This window comes from Anomaloglossus baeobatrachus, chromosome 11, assembly GCF_048569485.1.
Source record: "Anomaloglossus baeobatrachus isolate aAnoBae1 chromosome 11, aAnoBae1.hap1, whole genome shotgun sequence".
Lineage (NCBI taxonomy): Eukaryota > Metazoa > Chordata > Amphibia > Anura > Aromobatidae > Anomaloglossus > Anomaloglossus baeobatrachus.
This window is the reverse complement of record NC_134363.1, coordinates 141,912,128-141,932,864: the sequence shown is the minus strand read 5'-3', so window position 1 is coordinate 141,932,864 and position 20,737 is coordinate 141,912,128. Positions and strand designations below refer to the sequence as shown.

The window sequence follows — 20,737 nt, the reverse complement described above, 5'->3', positions numbered from 1 at the left end:
TGGTCTGCGTGGAATGCGATTTTTTTAATCGCATTCCACTCGCACCATTTTTCTCGCCGTGTGCCCTATGCATTAACACTAGAAGTCCCAGAAATTTCGAGCTCCCCCCTGAAGTCCCGAAAGAGGGTCAAATGACCCTTAGTCCAAACTGTAATTAAGGCCATTACTGTCGCACCACAGGAGGTTGGAAAACAACAACCTCCTGTGGTGCGACAGTAATGGCCTTAATTACAGAACAAAAGACGGTGATTATAGGATGTTAGCTAAAATCCTTCAGGTCATTCGACCCGTCTCTGGGTTCCAAAGGTAGAAATGTTAAAATTATCCCTCTCTGGGACTTCCAGTCTTAATAATACTGCACTCCTCTCTTGTTCTGCATCCCTGTTTCGTAGAGTTGTAGTTAGCAAAAATCTTCTGTTCCATCCTGTCTCCTACTTTCCCCACGGTCAGTAATAGTGTTTCAACCCTGAGGGCATCACAACAGTCTCCCAACAACAGGAGACTGTTGGAATAAAACTATTATAGGAAAAATAAACAACAGTTTTCAGGGTCCCATAGATTTACTTTATGCATACGATTAGACCATAGAAAAGCCCCATGAAATCATAGACAATATTAATGAATTACCCATGGTGACCTCTATCACATCTGAAATGTCAATAAATTGTGAATACAAACAAATTATTTAGCAGCTCAGTGAAATTCCTTTATTTAGGCGTTAATAGGACTTGTACAGTAGTCAATTATCAAATGTTGTACATTATTAGATATTTGAAGAACACAGTCAAGCTCTAGTGTCTGAAGGATCCAAAACACTCCCCATATGAGGAAGTCATCATGAAATGTGTCATAAGTGGGGGCTCAGATACAGTTTTTATGCAATTGATAGATTAGGAATGGTTCTTATGTCACCTTTATGGCACTTGGTTCTTATGGCACCCTTCTTCTTTCAGCACGGTGCTCAACATTGACATGTCATTATGCATGGACCTCATTTATCAAACCCTTAATGAGAGAAACCCTTTAGTAGGAGGTTACAATTTTAGAATAAGCCTGGTAAAATAAATCTGAAGTCCCTCATTTCATACAAAATAAGATTTGGGGTTATCTAAAACACCAATTTTTCACATGTACAAGGTATCAAAGGTTTTTAATATAAGTAATAACATTATCCATAGCCAGCTTTCCAGAGGCCACTGCAGCTTGATCAAAAAAGCTGACCACTCCGTGGAAGCCATCTTTAGCATGATACCATGTGACTGGGACTCCATTGTCCTCCAACCGCTTCTTGTAGAGTATCCCATCATCACGGAGAACATCAAACTCACACGTTAGTATGTAGGCCTGTGGTAGTTGCCGGATCACAGCATCATCGCAGAACAATGGAGAACATGGAAGGTCGAAAGCTTTCTTAACTTTTTCATAAACATCTTTACTAAATGGTGCCATGATGTGAGGTTTGTAGCCTTTGTGCTTAAATTCCTCAGAACTCAACCACAAACTTAATTTTTGTCTTATTTCAGGAGGAACATGGCTGCCCTTTATCAGTTCTTTCGATAAAGAGAGATCACCACCCATATGTGTCAGTGTGAAGTATAAACCATTCTGTCGGAGTAATAAAGGGACCATCTTGTTTTGTTGGTAGGAGGGTGTATTGAAGTCCGCCTTCTGAACGGATGGGTATATCATCACGTGGGCAAGAGGCTTGGGAAGATCTGATCTACCCACAAGAGCTTGACATACGGCAGCTGTAAGATTGCCCCCGGCACTGTCTCCACATATTATAACAGAGGAAGGATCGACTCCATGTTCTTGCGCCGACTTCAGAAACTGAACTGTAGCCAAGAGACAGTCATCAAAAGCAGCTGGATATCTGTGTTCTGGTGCCAGGCGGTACCTAAAATTATCAATAAAAAGTTTGAAACAAGGGTAAATATCTTAATAATATAAGATTCTCACCAGCATTGTTTAGCACCTCTACAAAAGTTTGGTACACTGTGCCCACTGACCCTCAAGTCATGATCAGACAAGTTCCTCATGAGAGACATTTCTGCAGCTAATCTGAGCCCAAAGGGTCCTAAGTTGGGGACCTCATCCATTATCAAAATGTTGGTCTAATGCGGGCGTCACACGAGACGATCTATCGTGCGCGATATGTCGTCGGGGGTCACGGTTTTCGTGATGCACATCCGGCATCGTTCACGACGTCGTCTCGAGTGACACCTAAGAGCGACTCTTAATTCGTTGTAAATCGTGCATCGTGTACACGTCGCTCATTTTTAAAAAATCGTTTAATCTTATGTGCGCAGATTGTTCATCGTACCCGGGGCAGCACACATCGCTCCGTGTGACACCCTGGGAACGATGAACACAGCTTACCTGCGTCCCGCAGCACCCACCGGCTATGCGGAAGGAAGGAGGCGAGCGGGATGTTTACGTCCCGCTCATCTCCGCCCCTCCGCTTCTATTGGCCGGCGGATGTGTGACGTCGCTGTGACGCCGAACGTTCCTCCCCCTTCAGGGAGAGGATGTTCGCCGCCCACAGCGAGGTCGCTCAGCGGGTAAGTATGTGTGACAAGGGTTTAACGACTTTGTGCGACACGGGCAGCGATTTGCCCGTGACGCACAAACGACATGGGAGGGTACGATCGCTTGTGCAATCGCACGATGGATCGTACCGTGTGAAGCCCGCATTAGGCAGGGGTCGAGAACCTATGGCTCGCGAGCCAGATGTGGCTCTTTTGATGGCTGCATTTTGCTCACAGACAAATCTTTAAAAATACCATATTTTCCGGTTTTTAAAGAGCACTTTTTTCCCCCAAACTGGGGGAAAAATGGGAGTACGTCTTACAAACCATATAAGGCTTACCAGGGTGGCAGTGGTGGCGCAGGGTCGACGAAACTGCGGGCTTGTGGGGTGTCGCGGCAGAGAGGACCATTGATCGAAGCAGCCAGCCTCCTGGCTGGCTGCTTCGAATCTCCCACAGTTGACGAGATTGACTTGAAGAAAATGGCCGCGGAAGCGGAACGTGTGTGCAGATAGGACTCTGCGGCCATTTTCTTGAAGTTCATTGCGTCGATCTGCACACATGCCCTGGCCATTTTCTTGAAGTCAATCTCGTCAACTGCGGGAGATTCAAAGCAGCTAGTCGGCAGATCAATGGTCCACACTGCCGCAACATCCCATGAGCCCACAGTATTGCCGACCCTCTACTGCCGCACACTGAGCCACGATATCCCCTCTTCCGAGCCCACCGGCAGATCAATGGCGCCCACCGCCGTGACACCCCATGAGCCCGCAGCAGTATCGCTGACCCTCCACACACTGACCCTCTTGAGCCGCGATACACCTTCCTCCGTGCCCGCAGCATCACCTACCCGGCCTTCTGGGACCTTCTGAGCCGCTCCACCACCACTGCTCCCCCTGGTGATTATGGCTCTCACGGAATTACATTTTAAGATATGGATCATTCATGGCTCTCATAGCCAAAAAAGTTCTCGACCTCCTGGTCTAAAGGGGAAAGCTTTTCTCCTTGTGGAGACTGACACACCAATCTGGCATGCCAGTGAGGAGACTTATAGCTGCAAAGCACCTCTGGGAAATATGCAAATTGTCTCTTCAGGGAGGAAGGAGATGAACTCTCCTAGAAGTCAAAAGGGACCCTTTAACGTGCCTTGTCATATGACTTAGGATTTATGCCAGATCAGAACATCAATTTGTAGACCCCCCCGAAAATCCGTGTCTGCAAATTGAGGTTGTGATCTAGCATAAATCCTAAGTGATATGACAAGGCACGTTAAAGGGTCACTTTTGACTTTTAGGATTGCTACTGTGTCGCCCTGGGCAAGCCAGGGGACACAGGTCACACACCACCACACCTTACATCCCAGGTAGGAACACCACAGCTAACCAGAAATCCTTGTTGCCTTCCTCCAGAGGCTGATGATTCACACCAGGGGGTGGGCCAGGCGGTTGGCTCCGCCCACCGAGGAGGTCACAGCTCTGGAGGCGGGAGAAACCAGGAGAACGAAGTCAGCTCAGGGAGGAGCAGGAGTGAGGAGCTAAGATGAGCTAAGAAAGTGAAAGTAGAAAAGTGGTAAAGGAGGAAAGCAAGTGAGGTGACAAGAAAGAAGGAAAGCCTGAAGGGTCCAGCTTTGTGTAGGGCCAGGTCAGCAAGGTCAGCAACGGCGGTGACTGTCTGGAGGGGGACAGTTTGGAAGTTCCTGGAAGGACCCCGTTGGCTGTGTGCCCGGCGGTCTGGAGCAGTGTTCCGAAGGACAGTCAGCACCAGGGCAGGGGCCTCTCGGACCCCGGCAAGGCTAGGAGTCGCCAAATTTGCCGAATCCGTCAGTGAAGGGGACGTAGATCCCCCAACAACAAAGACCCGATTGAAGGCAACAGCCCAGCCAGTATAGAAGAGACACCGCCACCGCCAAGGCACTCGTTTCTTAGGGCCAGCGCCTGCGGGCAAAGAGTAGAGCTCCCCCGGTCCAGCTTGAAGCCGGGGAGCGGGTTACCGGTGGGGACCCATCGCAACCAACCAGTTCATCAAGGTGCAAGGAAAAGGGACATCACCGTCACCTACCGGGAGAGCAAGTGCAGCCGTCCGTGGGACCGTCTATCCAGCCGTTGGTTTACTGTAAAAACTGTGTCACGTCTCAGGCTGAGTGAGTACCACAGTGCCGCAAGGCACAGCGCTGCCCCCGCGTCCCTGCGCCCACCAGGCCCTGCACCTCACAAACCATCACCGGGCCCCGGGATCACCAACCCCTACCCACGGAGGGGCAACACAACACCTGGCTGCTCCGCATCACCATCCCCGGGAGCCCCGTATAGAGCAGCGGTGGTGAAATCACCACAACCGTGGGTGGCGTCACGGACAATAATCATCCCCACACCCAACAACCCCCCTTTCACTCACGGGCGAGGAGTGCCGCTCGAGAAGCCCCCGGGATCCGGCTCACCGCTCGAGCCACCACTGAGCAGCAGCCGCCGGACCCGAGCAGAAGGGGTGAGCGAAGTGTGCTGACACCCTCCTCCCCGCCCGCGACACTACCTCTAATAGAGTTCGTCTCCTTCCTCCCTGAAGAGACAATTTGCAAAATGTTGGTGACACATAGACAGCAGTTGTTTTAAGCAGATCATAATTTTCATACCATTATTTTACAGAATATGCAGGACATTGATTAAGCAACCAATCATGCGGTGGCCTTCCTTTTTAAAAAAAAAAAAAAAGGACAAGTAAAAGATAAGTGATTGCTATGGCCAGCTTCTCCTTCCTTCATTTAACGGTCTCCACTTGTGATATAGCCAGCATATCCCATTACCTGCAGTGACCAGAGCTAGCGCCAATCACTGCAGTTTAGATCCACCCTGTGCTTTTTTTTTTTTTTTTAAATTCTTTATTTTAAAGCCAAACTTGTATCAAACAATACATCTCCTGCTCCCAACTGCGACGCAGGTATTATTACAGAAATGACGGTAGAATATATACAAACAATAATCACACATATGCAATTCCCATCCCCGCTACTACTCAAGTCTGGCCCAGTTTACATATTTTATAAGCCGACCCAACCTAATGTAAGTAGGGAGAAGAGCGAAGAAAAAGAAATCAAGCCTGAAAAAAGATTGAAGGATTGTAGAGAAAGAAAGAAATAAAGAGAGGGGTAGGAGAAGAGAGCAGGAGAGAAGATCAGGGAGTAGTGTAGAGAGGAAGAAAGAGAGGGGGAGAAAGAATGCGAGAAAAAAAAAAAAAAAAAAAAAAAAAAAAAGGGGGGGGGGGGTGGAGGAGGACAAATCACGAATCCTGAGGTTCAGAGAACAAGTCCGCGTACTCCGCCGAGTAGGTGAACTCCATCCATGGGAACCATGTCCTATAAAAATCTTCCTGGCGATCATTAATAGAGGATGTCAAATCCTCCATATACATCAGATCGTTAATCCGCGAAACCCACTGTGTCACCGTGGGGGGGGTATTAGACTTCCAACCAAGCGGAATGCAAGACCTGGCAGACATGACCAAAAATCTAAGCAAAGATCTCCTATATTTAGAGACCGGGAGTTCGGATAGCTGTAGAATGAATAGCTCCGGACCCATTTTTTCAGTAGTACCGGTCACTCGTCTGATTACCTCCCCCACTTCTGACCAAAACCGCTGCAGAGAAGGGCAAGACCAAAAAATGTGCACAAAATCACCCTCCCCCTGACCGCATCTCCAACAAACCGGGTCAACTGAGGGAAACATTCTATGTAGTCTGGTCGGGACCCTGTACCACCTGGCCAACAATTTGTAATTAGCTTCCAACAGTCTGGAACTGATCGAAGTTCTATGTGCTAGCTGGAGGATGTTGTTTCTTTGTGAGTCGGATAGGCTAATCCCCAGGTCCTTCTCCCACTGCAAAAGGTAGGCCGGGGGGGGCAAATCCCCCGGATCTGATAACATGTTGTATACCAAGGATAGAGAGTGCCGCAAAACTCCCTCTCCCAGGCACAACTTTTCAAATCCCGTAGGAGGTCCGGCATATCGACTGAAGTGAGGGAGGGAGTGCATGTAGTGCCTCATCTGCATAGCCCTCCAATCCCCCAAGGGGCCCGGAGGCAAGAAGCCCCGAATATCCGCTAGTGAAAACCAATCCCCCTCTCTACCTAGATGACAAGCTCTGAATTTGCCCCCCTGAACCCACCCCCTGAAGACCGGGTCCAAGAGACCAGGACGGAATTCCGGGTCACCTAACACGGGTGTCATAGGGGAAGGCACTGGCAAAAGGAGTCGTCTGACCTCCCTTCTCGAACAACATTCAACAGTGGCGCCGATGGTAGGATGAGATCTCAGAGCAGGCAGGGAGAGGTTCAAAAGCCAGGGGATGGCCGGGAGATGTATTTCCGAGAAGCTCTGTTCTAGGGCCACCCACGGCTTTGTGCTGGAATGGCGACACCAGTCCAATACCCTAACCATATGCGTGGCCAAATAGTACTTTTTAAGGTCTGGGATACCCAGGCCTCCCCTAATCTTAGGTCTGCACAAAAGAGACCGAGAGAGTCTCGCCGGTTTGTTGGCCCAGATAAATTTGATCTGTAAAGAGGCCAGTTCCTTGAAGAAAGAGCTAGGGATCCTAATCGGCAAGGATTGAAAGAGGTATAAGAGACGTGGCAGGATATTCATCTTCAGTATTGCACATCTCCCGAACCATGTGAAGTAGCCCTTCCCCCAGTTAGCGCAGTCTTTTCTAATTGATTGCAGGAGCGGGTGAAAATTCAACTTGAAAATTTGACTAGAGTCCGCAGCCAACTGGACGCCCAAATACTTCAAGGACTGGCTAGCCCACCTAAACTCGAACGCGGATTGTAGCGATGTGACTTGCTCAGGAGGAAGAGATATATTTAGGGCCTCCGATTTTGACATATTAATTCTAAAGTTAGATAGAGAGGAGTATGTCTCCAACTCTCTCAGAAGATTAGGGAGGGAAACCCGAGGGTTGGTAATGAAAAAAAGCAAATCGTCCGCATAAGCCGCGATTTTATAAGTAGAACCTGAGGCGTTAGGGCCCGAAATGTTAATGTTGCCTCTGATCCGACTGAGCAGGGGTTCCAGAGTCAATATGAAAATCAAGGGCGAGAGAGGACAACCCTGTCTTGTTCCATTGCGAATGGGAAACCTCTCCGAAAGGAGACCGTTCACCCTGACTGCTGCCGAAGGGATGCTGTACAGGGAACATATCCAAGCAAGCATCCTACTCCCCAACCCCACAGCCCGCAGGACCTCCTCCATAAAAATCCAGTTAACTCTGTCGAACGCTTTTTCTGCGTCGGTCGACAGAAGCATCAAAGGCAGCCCATCGGATTTAGCCTTGTGTATTATGTTCAACGCCTTAGTCGTGTTGTCCCTTGCTTCCCTACCCGTCATGAACCCGGCCTGGTCAGGGTGAACAATCTCCCCAAGCAAAGGGGTAAGTCTATCCGAAAGAATCCTAGTGAAGAGCTTCAGGTCTGTGTTGAGGAGGGAAATGGGTCGGTAACTAGAGCACAACGAAGGATCTTTGCCCTCTTTAGGGATGACAACTATATTAGCAGCTAGGGTATCCCTTGGCAAGGGAGCAGCTTCAGAATGTGGGCCATGGTTGAATGCTGAGAGAAATGGGGAAATCAAAATGGAATCCAACTTTTTGTAATAGAGCAGAGGGAAACCATCCGGGCCAGGAGCCTTGCCTGTGGGGGATTTTTTAAGTGCAGACCAGTATTCCTCCTCCGAGATGGGTCTTTCCAGATCGGCCGCAGCCTCCGGCTTGAGATGTCCCAAGCCGGAGTCCGCGATGTACATCCGTATACGGCTACGCAACTCCGTCCTGGCCCTCTCAGACCGCCCCTCATCAATTGCATAGAGGGCAGTAAAGAAATCTTTAAAAGCGGAGGCAATGTCTTTCGGCAAAGTAGCCCACCTATCTCCCGCGATGTGCACCTTAGAGACATATCCTCTCGCTCTCTGAGTCCTCAGAGCTCTAGCCAGGGTCCTGCCACTCTTATTGCCAAATTCATAGAAATGCCGTCTACACCTAGCCAATGTTCCCCTAGCTTTACAGCATAGTAGGGTCCTCAGTTCCTCCCTCTTCTTGACCAAAATGGCCCCCACATCCCCTCCCAGAGACCCCTTGTGAATTGCCTCCAGCTCTCTAATGTCTGCCAAAAGGGATGTAGCCCTAGCTTCTCTTTCTCTCTTCAAGCGTGCCCCATGTTTGATAAACAGACCCCTCACCACACATTTGTGTGCCTCCCAGACTATGCCCGGGGACACCTCCCCACCCCCACTGCCACTGAAATATTCCCTCAAGGCATCCCTTATTTCCTGCATTGTCACCGGTTCATCGAGTAGCGAAGTGTTCAGGGTCCATTGACTCTGCCTCCCGATGGGGTAGCCGAGGGATAGAGTTATTGTGATCAAGGCGTGATCAGAGAATGATATGCACTCGATTGAGGAAGCCACCAGAGAGTGTAGATCCCCATGTTTAAGGAAAATGAGGTCTAACCTGGAGTAGCAATCATGCGCTGCCGAGTAAAATGAAAAATCTTTGTCTGATGGGTGCATCAATCGCCAAGTGTCTATTAGTTGATGGTCATGTAAACCCCGTCGCAAGCGACGCAGTGCCGAATGTGGCACACTGGACACCCCTTTGGAGCTATCCCTCGGCGGCTCCAACACAACATTAAAGTCACCCCCGAAGACCAGAGTACCCTCAGAGAATTCCTCTATCTGCTCAAGGTAACGCAGCAATGTAGGGCATTGACCCGAATTTGGCAAGTAGACCGCCACAAAAGTGAAAGTCTGTGTAGCAATGCGTCCCTTAAGCATCAGAAGCCTTCCCTGATCATCCGATCGAGAGTCCAACAGTTCCCATGGGAGCGTACTGGACATTAAGATGCACGTGCCCCTGGATCTAGAGTCAGGGGAGGGTGAATGATGCACTACAGGATACCTTCTATCAGCAAGTTTGTATGGTTTTGCCTCACAGTAGTGTGTTTCTTGGAGGAAAGCGACCTGAATTCTGTTTTTCCATAGTAGGTTCAGGAGAATAGACCGTTTCTCCGGGCTGTGAAGACCCTTAACATTCAGTGAGCCCACCCGAAGCTCGGCTTGTTTCTGCTTCGTCATACTCCGTCACTGACCTCTGGAAAAACGAACAACAAATTACACCCCAGAAAAAAAAAAAAAAAAAAAAACGGGGGGAAGGAAAGGAGGGGGGAAACGGATGAGTGGAAGAGGGAGAGTAGAGAGGATGTAGATAAGCGAAAGCAGAGACCCTTTAGCAGGGGAAAGAGAAGGAAGTAGAAGATCAAAAAGTGGAAAGGCAGAGAGTGGAAAAGCGGCAGTTTTGCCGCACGCAGTACCAGGGACCAGCCCAGAAACTGCTTAGGGATAGTTAGGGACAAGAACTGACATGTGGCCAGAGCTCCAACCCGCGCCTCACTTATGTATGCTTAGTGACCCGGACCCCGATCTAACGAGGAGGGTCTGTCAACTTAACCTCCCGCGGTCCCACCCACCCAAGACGGAAATGCAAACACCCCCCCCCCCGCCCCCCCCACGAACGACCCAACGTCAACAGATTAAAGTTACATTGAACGTAAGTCAGTACGCTGTGGTCTGTTGGGCCCATCGAACCGCCAGAACCCTTGCCAGCGGAGCAAGGAGGTCAGGGGACACCTCCAGGCAACCCCCAACCATACTCCTCTCCCGACCACCCAGCCATCACTTTGGTCACTTCCCCGACCCATCAACAACCGAGAGATTTCATGACCCTCCAAGATCATCACAGTGGGAGTATTGGACGTCATCCCTCCTCCTTCGCCGACCAGTTGGGGCCTGAGGTTCCCACTCCATCCAGTCCGGGATTGAGCAGTCTGGTATTCCAAGAAAGTCATACAACTTTGAAAGCTCAGAGTGCCTCCTCAATGGGAACACGGTGTCCCCCTTGCGGACAATCAGATGAAAGGGGTGGCCCCATCTGTACGAGGCGCCTGCCTCTTTGATTTTGAGCAAGAGGGGATGAAGCAACCGTCTCATATATAGTGTGCGGCCAGAGACATCCGGGAATAGCTTCACCACAGCCCCATCTACTTCCACAGAGCCACGCGACCAGGCTCCCTGAAGAATCCTCTCTCTGTCCCCATAGTAATGCAAGCGACATAATACGTCTCTGGGGAAGGAAGCAGATCTGGGGCCGGGCCTTGCGACCCTATGAATTCTGTCAAAGAGATAGGCGGCCTCAGGTGGGCGATCAGTGACTTGATTGAATATAGATAAGACTTTGGTGCGCAGCATATCTTGGGGCCAGTCCTCCGGAATTCCCTTCAGCCTTATATTATTTCTTCTGCCCCTATTTTCTTGATCGTCCAATAGCAGAGCAAGCTCCCTAATGCGGGCATTAGAAGACTCACAGTCCCGTTCAATTCTTTCCATTCTAACCTCCAGGGACTCCTGTGCTTGCTCTGTTGCCTCTATTCTATCTTCCAGCACCACCATTTCCTCTCTCAGGGTAGCCAGCGCCACCTGCTGGGAGGATTCTATTCTGGCCACCACATCCTCCAGATCTTTTTTGCTGGGGAGGGCCAATATAAGCTCTCTCAAAGCCTGCAAGTCATCCCGAGAGGGGCCAGGGGGCTGGTCGCCTGTCATCAAGGGGTCTTCTGCTTGCCCCAGAGAAGGGGGTGTACCTGGGGTGCCGAGGGACAAAGGGAATCCCAGCACTGGTGATCCCCCGGATGTCGAGGCCTCCTCTGTCTCCTCAGTGACAAGCTGTGTGGCCGGGCCTGTGGGTCCCCCCCTCCTCCACGCCTCTATACCTTGTTCTGCAGCCGCCGGTCTCACTGCTGTGGCGTTCGCTCGTTTCTCCCCTTCACCAGACGCCCGAGCTGCAGAGGCTGTGGGCGGGCGCCGGGTCGCACCAGGGGAATCCCCAGCCGGGGAACGCTGCAGAGACGCCGTCGCCATCTTGTCCTGGGCCGCCGGCGGGAGCTCCCGGCCCGGCCCCGCCAGGTATCTGGAGAGGCTCCCCTGGGACTTCTGGCTCCCTCCGGGGGATGCGGAGGTGGGGGCACCACCCGGTCTTTTCTTGGGGGCCATCCTGGATGCGGAGGGACCGCGGTAATCTGTAGAATTAAGCTGTGGGCGCAGGAGCTCTGGAGGTAAGCTTCCTCACGCCACCATGTCTAGGACACGCCCCCACCCTGTGCTTTTGATACCCTATATGCCAAATTAAATTGTGTCTTTAAAAACTGAAACTTATTTATGAGCCTTGGGAAAAAGGATTAAAAATAAAATAAATTAAAAAAAAAAATAAAACCCCACAGCTGCAAAAAGTAGTAGTTAAGGGGAATCTGTCTGCAGGATTTCACACCCCAAACTATATATGGGATATAGCTCTTTCAAAAAAAAAGTCCAGCAATAACTTTAAATGACTTCTCCGTTCCTCCATTACTGAGAAATGAGTGGTTGAATTGATATGCAAATGAGACTGAAGAGGTATGGTAGATCTAAAGCCTCCGTCACTCCAGCTCTATTGCCTGCCAAGCACCACCTCCTCCTACGTGACCTAAAGCTTCTATGAACTATGACTTTAAGCAAAGAAGTCAAGCAGGAGGAGGCGGTGCTGAGCAGGAAATAGAGCTGGAGTGACTGAGGCTTCAGATCTTCAGTATGATTTGCATACCAATTCAAACACTGATTTCTTAGTAACGGAGGGACAGACTGACCATGTAACAGGTATTGCTGGACTTGTTTTCAAAAGAGCTACATGCTCATATAAATAGATTATATGTTGGAATTCTGCTGACAGATTCCCCTTTAATTTATTTCGCTACTAGGCCTTGTGTATAAAACTACTAAAGACAAAAACAAACTTCACCTTTTATAATCTTACTGACTGGTACAACGCTCAAGGATGAAGTGCTGAATATTATACATGATACATCATCTGTTTAATTTAATCATACCATAAGAAAATGTTAGAGGAATGATGCTCCTTACCCAACAGAGACAACCACTGCTCCAGAGTTTTTTGTTAGGTGTCGGCAGAGAGAATCATAGGTGTCTAAAACCAAATAAACAGGACATTAGTTATGAAGATCCGTTATCATATAAATATAAAATATGATAATACACTGGAGATCAAAATTAGCGAACAATGCACAATTTCCTAAATGTCGCAGGCATTGTTTTGTCCTATGTGATTATATCCTAACATGAGTACACTAGCAGTATTTTAAGCTTATTTCATAAATTTATTGTAAAGCACATAATATAGATGTAAATTATACAAATGTAAAATAACACTGATCAAAATTAGAGAACACTTTCAGGTACCTGCACGTTATTGGTGTTAATATGGCACCTGGTGCTAGTTTCCTTAATTATCTAACAAACCCTATGTAACTGGCAGCCTAACTTTCCAGGTTCTGCTGAGTTTGCAAAAATGGTGTGCCGTTCCAAAGTGACTGAAGGTTGTCTAGATGAAGGCCAAAAGGGTGACCCTATCAGCCATAGCAAGAGAAGTTAGTAATCCCAAGTCTGTGATTTCGAGAATACTGCATCTTTACAACATCACAAACTCTTTCAAGTCCCCCAAGAAGGTTGGTCGCCTTCGAAAGACAAATGCAAGAGAGGACAGGATGATGCGAAGAATCTCCATTGTTAATTGTTTCAACACTGCAGCTGGGATTACTCACCAGTTCAGCACTGAACAGGGTAAGGATTTGTCTCGTCATACAGTGTCACGACGTTTAAGAGCATTTGGACTGAAAGCCCACTCTGCAGTGACCAACCCTCTCATCCCAGCCTAAAAATAGCAGCCTACAGCCACCCCAGAAATGGCACATGAATGAGCTACACCAATTTTTTGTGCTTTGTCCAGCTCTTCCAGATTGCCCTGGTGGTTTGGGGTAATACATGATGGTGAAATGTCAGCTGGCATAAAGCCCAGGGGTTAGTAATGGAGAGGTGTCTATGACACCCCAATTACTAACCCGGCAAGTGTAGCGTTTAAAAGAAACACACACACATACTGGAAAAAATAGTTTAGTTGAATAAAGACTCCCACCACATTCCCTCTCCCATAGATCACTTCATAAAGAAGAAGAACATCCAAACAAAATCTGAGACTTAGAGATATAGTAAAGGTCTCATGCATCTTTAAGACATTTCTATTACAGCACCTAACAAAACGGAGTCCACCAATTGGTCAATCCCTTCTTAAATACTATATTCCCCAGTGTAAAATAAAAATAACGGATACTCACCTCCCACGCTGGAATGGTGCTGGATCTCTCGACGCTCACATGATACTGTTATACTATGCAAGTGCTGCACCCACAAATCAATTGCTTCACTCACATTTCCCAACGAAACTCGGACATCCAAAAGAAGTGTGAGAACTGCAGCCCATTAGTCGACAACCCCATTAATGACAAATAATTAGTTAAGGATCAACGTCTGATTTTCTTACCAATGCTTCCAAACATGAATCCTCCTCCATGAAAAAACATGACTCCTTTTCTTCCACCAGCTGAAGGTGATCGGGGCTGGTAGACTCTCACCGGCACTCCTCCAAATTGTAAGTCTTTCTTGACCACCTCTGGATCATCCTTCGGCTTGGGTATTGTTATTTTTTGCAAATAATTAACCAGTACTGCAGCATTCCCTACTCCGAGTTTATCAAGAGCCTTCCCCTACAAAAAAAAAATAAAAAAATATAAAAAATTAAGTCATATTGCAGGTTGACAGCAGCGAACTTGCATCTCCACCTCTTGAGCCTTGCCCAAAATTGACGAACACGTCATTAAATCACAGAGGGTACCAGTACGTAGGCTACACTTATTACCAGTAACTGACAAAACTAATAAAAAAATATAACGTAGCTAAAAGAACACCCAAAATGCAACAAGATTTGCTTATATTTTAATCCACTTTTATTTTTCAAAATCCACCATATGGCTCTAGAGATATGGACTTCTTTATTTGGTGGTAGTTTTTAGTCTTACAAGAGGACGTGGCTCACAGGGTACTAATGCACATCAAAAAGGTCCATGGAGCCTCTGTTAGGAGTCTCGACACGGAAAATAGCCAGATATCCCTCCGGGAAGGACCTAGCCAAGGAGTGGCTCTTTTTAGGAGACCACCATAACCACCATATTAAGTGGCCCTTTTAGTCAGTATCCAGCTCTTGACAAGTTTAAAGATATAACAAGGGAAATACCAAGGCCAGATCAGTGATTGTTTTGTCTTGTTGGTCTACTAGGCATTGCTCCCACCTGGCCAGAATCCTACTCCACACTGATGAGGGGCAATACCCCGAAACAGCTGTCTGTGGATGGATACCTGGCCTTGGTATTTCCCTTGTCATATCTTTAAACTTGTCAAGAGCTGGATATTGACTAAAAGGGCCACTTAATATGGTGGTTATGGTGGTCTCCTAAAAAGCCACTCCTTGGCTAGGTCCTTCCCAGAGGGATATCTGACCATTTTCCGTGTTGAGACTCCTAACAGAGGCTCCACAGACCTATTTGATTTGCATACTTCCCAGGGGGCAATGCACCTAGGATTTCAATGTGTTGAGCGCCTTCGCTGGCTGCCGGCAGGTTTTTTGTTTTTTTTCTGGCTGGTCTCCCCGAGATCAGTGATTGCACTAATGCACAGCATCCTAGAGATCCGCCCCTGAGGATCCTGTGAGTCACGCCCCCTTGTAAAGAGCATTAAAAATCATCTTTTTTTGATGCACTAAATAAAAAAGTGCCCAACTTTATGGTAGATGTTGAAAAGAAAAAATAAAACAACCCAAATGGAATACTCTGAGAATAAAATATTCGGTGAAGCAGCAAGAAAAAGAATAAGAACAAAAACCATCGACTTTTACATGGTGACAAATTGTAACCGTCATTTCAAATTTTATTTAAAAAACCAATAGTACACAAGAAAATATGGAACTTTGGATTATATCTTAAAGGAAAGATGTCAGGAGGATCAACTCTCCTAAGCTGTCTACGAGTAGGAAGATGAATAAAATGATGCCTTGATATCTGCAATCCGACATCTTACTCCATGGAAATTCACATTTTTCTTGTATGTCAATGAACTAAGAGCTACGGGCCAGAAACAGATCTCGCAGAGAATTTACCTTCAGAATTTTTTTTTTTAACCCCTTCACCTCCGAGCCTATTTTCACCTTCCCGACCAGGCCAATTTTTTTCAATTCTGAAATTTGGCGAAATTTTGCAATTTTCAAACTTTTAATTTTTATGCCCTTAAACCAGAGTTATGTCACAATAAAATAATTAATAAATAACATTTACCACTTTACGTCAACATCATTTTTTTAAATATATATTTTTTTTCCTTAGGAAGTTAGAAGAATTAAATATGTATTAGCCATTTCTCATTTTTCCCAAAAAATTTACAAACATTTATTTATTTATTTTTTTTAAGGGACCACATCACATTTGAAATGACATTTAGAGGCGTATATGATAGAAAATACTCAAAAGTGACACCATTCTGAAAACTACACCCCTCAAAGTGCTCAAAACCACATCCAAGAAGTTTATTAACCCCTCAGGTGCTTTACAGGAACTAAAGCAATGTGAAGGGAAAAGATGAAAATTTAACTTTTTCCTACACCTGCTGATGAATGCACTTCTCGCAATGCTGTACAAGTAGTTTGGATGCTGTGAAGGGGTTAATAAAAGGGGAGTTACTGGTATGAGACATGTAACACAGAATAGTAGAACCGAACTTTGCCTTCTTAGGGTACCGTCACACTTAAGCGACGCTCCAGGGATCCCACCAGCGATTTGACCTGGTCAGGATCGCTGGTGCGTCACTACATGGTTGTTGGTGAGCTGTCACTCGGGCAGATCTCACCAGCGACCAGCCCGCAGCGACTCATGGAAGCGATGCTGCGCTTGGTAACCAAGGTAAATATCTGGTAACTAAGCAAAATGCTTTGCTTGGTTACCCGATATTTACCCTGGTTACCAGCGCACACCACTTAGTGCTGGCTCCCTGCACTCGTAGCCAGAGTACACATCGGGTTACTAAGCAAAGCGCTTCGCTTATTTACCCTATGTGTACTCCAGCTACGTGTGCAGGGAGCCAGCACTGGCAGCCTGAGAGCGGCGTACGCTGGTAACCAAGGTAAGTATTGGGTAACCAAGCAAAGAGCTTCGCTTGGTTACCCGATGTGTACCTTGGTTACCAGCGTCCGCAGCTCCCAGACACATTCAGATCGTTGCTCTCTCGCTGTCAAACACAGCGATGTGTGCTTCACAGCGGGAGAGCAACTACCAAAAAATGAACCAGCACTGTGTGTAACGATCAGCGATTTCACAGCAGGGGCCAGGTCGCTGCTTAGTTTCACACACAGAGAGATCGCTAATGACGTCACTGCTGCGTCACAAAAAACGTGACTCAGCAGCGATCTCGCTATGTGAGAAGTACCCCTTACAAACACATTAGCAGCTGCAGCTCTCACAGCTCTGCTGTATTGCAACAACATGCACCACCGGCTGCCTGTGAGATGGAGGCTGAAGCAAAGGGCTCAGTTCTACTTACGTACAAATAATCATTCCGATACTCGTTCCGAAAAGTGGGACAAGTGTTATGCGTATAGTCTTGCATATGTCATGTGAGTGTGCAGTTTTTTTTCGCCGAGCATCCGTATGACGTACGAGTGCTGTGCAAGTGCTATGCGAGTGTGTAGGTATTTCTCACTCAGCATCTATATGACATAGCATAAGGACACTGCCTGATTGCTCTCGCACCAGTGTTAATCAATCTGATGTTTTACCGGATTGCACTTGTACGTGAAAATCACAAGTGGAACCGAGGCCTAAGAGGAACCTGCAGAAGTGTCAGTTATAATCACACACAGCCACCATCACATTCTTTCCTTTAAAATAATTTCTGGATTCGAAGTCTCATGCAGATCTATGTCCGGCCCATAATCCAGAACAGCTCATATACAGATCAGAAAAAAAGTATACGACCTATAAATGTCCTCACTATCACAAAATCCCTATTTTTTACGAGAGTATAAACCTACAAAAGGATGAAGGGACTAATATTGACAACTTTACTAATAGCAATTTTTTACATCATAATATTCATAAATTCAATACATATATAACATACCCCTTCATGGGGAATAGGGAATCTAGAACACACAGACAAAATGTTGTGAAGTCAACAGTAAGGCATCACATTACTTGTATAGTGGCTAGCAGCAGTAAGGTTATTCATTACATTGCACACAGCCCCAAGCCAGAGCCGGATAATCAGTCTGGTCAGTACCAGACTTCACATAGCTCAATAAATGTGCATAGTGCCTCAGTGGGACTTGTTAAATAAGTTTACAGCAAACTCATTCCATACCTGTAGCCATTATGAAGTTGTTTTTAAAATATTTTTATTTTGAAAATATGTGGGGAAGTTGAAGTTGTGTACAGTGTGCCCTTGGCAGTGCTCACCTCAACGCGCGTTTCACCCCATGTCCAGTTTCATCAGGACGGTTGATCTTACTGACAGATTCCCTTTACAGAGAAATCTGCTTCTATATCAGAGAATACAGACTGTTACATTACTGAGAAAGAAGACGGCAGCAGATTTTAATAAGATTCTATGTTAAAGGAGAGAGGACATTCTCTGTCTCGCTTTTATTGTCTCCTTCCCTTCTTTCTACCTAGAATCTTACCAGTAACAACTGTCATCTATTTCAGTAAAGGGAAAAATCTGTCTTCACTGAATACAGATTTACCGAGAATTGGTCATTTCGGACTCCTATTGGTGGCTCTGTGACGTGATCGCAGGGTTCCGATAGGTTGTCATGACAGCCGGGGGTCAACTGATGACCCCTGTCTCTGTCATGACAAACTTCCTATAAGCCCTGGTTGTGAGCGACATTCATAGGAGATCGTGATTTGTGCTGCTCAGAGCGGGGCTGATGCTGATCCTGATCCTGTTCTGTACAGCACAAGCCAATCAAGAAATAACGTCTGGAACACCATTCTGAGTCTGAACTGGGTGCAAAAATATACTGTACAGCACAAGCGATTGGAAGATCACAAGTTCAAGTTCCCTAAGTGGATTAGTAAAAACAATAAATAGTGTGAAAAAAAAGATTAAAAATGTATAAAAAAAAAAAAAAAGAAATAAAAAACCCCCCATAAAACTTAAATCACCCCCTTTTGTCACATTGAAAATAAAAGATACACATATTTGGTATTGCTGTTTTCAGAATAAAATAAAAAATTAATCATATCGGTAAATATTGTAACAAGGAAAAAAAAACGCTAAAATTATGGCTTTTTGGCCGCCGCAACATTGCAACAAAAGGCAATCAAAATATTGTATTGACCCCAAAATGCTATCAGTAAAAGCGTCAGCTCAGGGCGCACTCAGCTCTAAATCCCCAAAAAATGAGAACACTACGGGTCTCGGAAAATGGTGAGAAAAGCGCAATTCTTTTTTTTTTGACAAATTTTTTAATTTTGTTCACTAATTAAATAAAAAAAAAAACAACAAAACACTATACATATTTGGTATCTATGAACTCATACTGACCTAGGGAATCATAGCGCCAGGTCAGTTTTACCATATAGTGTACATGGTAAAAAAAACAAACAAACAAAAAACAATTGTGGAATTGCACTTTTTTTTTTGCACTTGCAATTTTTTCCCCCTGTTTTCCAGTAACACTATATGGTAAAATTAATGATTTCTTTCAAAAGTACAATTCATCCCACAAAAACCAAGCCCTCATATGGCTATGGTGATTGAAAAAATAAAAAAAAAGTTTTGGTTCTTAGATATGCAGAGTGGTGAATGGGTTAAATTTATGGCGGAAGTCATTGCAAACCGATTATAGAAATAACAAGCCAAACGGATCGGAAATACAGAACTTCAGATTCAGACTCTGGACTCACCAGGATGAAGGCACCAGTGGAAAATGTGTGAATTGTCTTCAGCAGTTTTGGATTTGCGATCCCCGGGGGGTACTCTGCTTTGGAGGATTCATACCAGGTGACCCCCAAAAATATCAAAAGACACAAGGTGATAAAAATGCAGATTGCACAGAGCGGAGCGGCCAATACTCCGAGCATCGCTGCAGATTCTTGTCTGTTTCTTCCTGTCACTTCCTGGTTCCTCTCTATAGTAATTGCCGGTAGTAAATGCAGGTAGCTGAGCTCACCTGACTCTTAAAGGAGAAGTAGCTCAAAATCTATATATACAATGAACGTTTACTTGTGCTTTTTTCTTCTACAGACAGTTTAGGTTTTTGTTTGTCAATATGGGCAGGTTTTGTTTTGTCCTGTGTAACTTTTTAAATAAGTTGCAAACTTTTTGCACTCTGCTAAGTCCGGGGCCACACGGGGATTACTGCGATCCCCTCGCATGACACTCGGCTTACGCTGGCAGCACAGCAGAGCCGAGTGTCATGCGAGTGTCCCTGCAACTGAGGTCCAACCGTGCGAGCGGACCTCAGCTGCAGGGGGCGGGCTGGCACTGAGGAGGGTCGGGCCGGCACTGAGGAGGGGCGGCCAAGTGCTGAGGAGGAGCGGGCCAGCGCTGCAGAGGGGAGGGAGGGATTTATCGCCCTCTCTCCTCTGTTGCCGGCTATTGCCATTCTGGCCCTACACTCGCATTACACCGGAGTACCGCGAGTGCAGTGCGATTTTTCTCCCGCCACATAGATTTGAATGGGTGTCATAGAAACAAGGATCACATTACACCCGCAGCATGCTGTGATTGTTTTCTCGGTCCGATTAGGGCTGAGAAAAAAATCGCTCATGTGCGCTGACACACAGGCTAGAATTGGTCCGAGTGGAATGCGATGTTTTTTCACACTCCACTCGCACCAATTTTCCTGACGTGTGGCTTAGGCCTAATTCCCATGCTTGGCCTCTAAAGCCTCATTCAGATTTCTTCTTTTTTAACAGGGACATGGAAAAAAAAAACAGACTGATTTTCATGCATGTGGTCTTCATCAGTGTTTGGTCATTCTGTACCTTCTACCATCAGTGATATGAGTCAGCTCACATGACGAAAAAAAATTGGAAACATCTCCTACCCATTACCGGATCCACACGGACTGCATACTGAAGGCATCCGTGACTCGGATCAAAAAGGGACATGTCCCTGTGATCTTTTTCGAATATATGAACAGCTCCATAGACTATAATGAGTGCATGTTCTAT

General features: G+C 46.5%; 1 protein-coding gene across 1 annotated transcript; it reads right to left on the bottom strand.

Moving 5' to 3' along the window:
- Positions 1-694: 694 nt before the first annotated feature.
- Positions 695-19,677, bottom strand: LOC142256157 (arylacetamide deacetylase-like 4). Its single transcript, XM_075327694.1, has 4 exons — positions 19,466-19,677; positions 13,996-14,218; positions 12,522-12,585; positions 695-1,897 (listed from the first exon to the last, which is right to left on the bottom strand). Exons 1-4 carry the CDS (start codon positions 19,640-19,642, stop codon positions 1,141-1,143), a joined length of 1,221 nt encoding a protein of 406 aa, XP_075183809.1. The 5' UTR covers positions 19,643-19,677; the 3' UTR covers positions 695-1,140.
- Between the last annotated feature and the right edge of the window lie 1,060 nt (positions 19,678-20,737).

Excerpts from the sequence above, each read along its gene's own strand:
- LOC142256157 (XM_075327694.1), bottom strand. The coding sequence starts at position 19,642 with ATGCTCGGAGTATTGGCCGCTCCGCTCTGTGCAATCTGCATTTTTATC. Across the intron at positions 14,219-19,465 it reads CCACTGGTGCCTTCATCCTG|GGGAAGGCTCTTGATAAACT; the intron begins GTGAGTCCAGAG and ends TTTTTTTTGTAG. Across the intron at positions 12,586-13,995 it reads ATTCATGTTTGGAAGCATTG|ACACCTATGATTCTCTCTGC; the intron begins GTAAGAAAATCA and ends ATTTGGTTTTAG.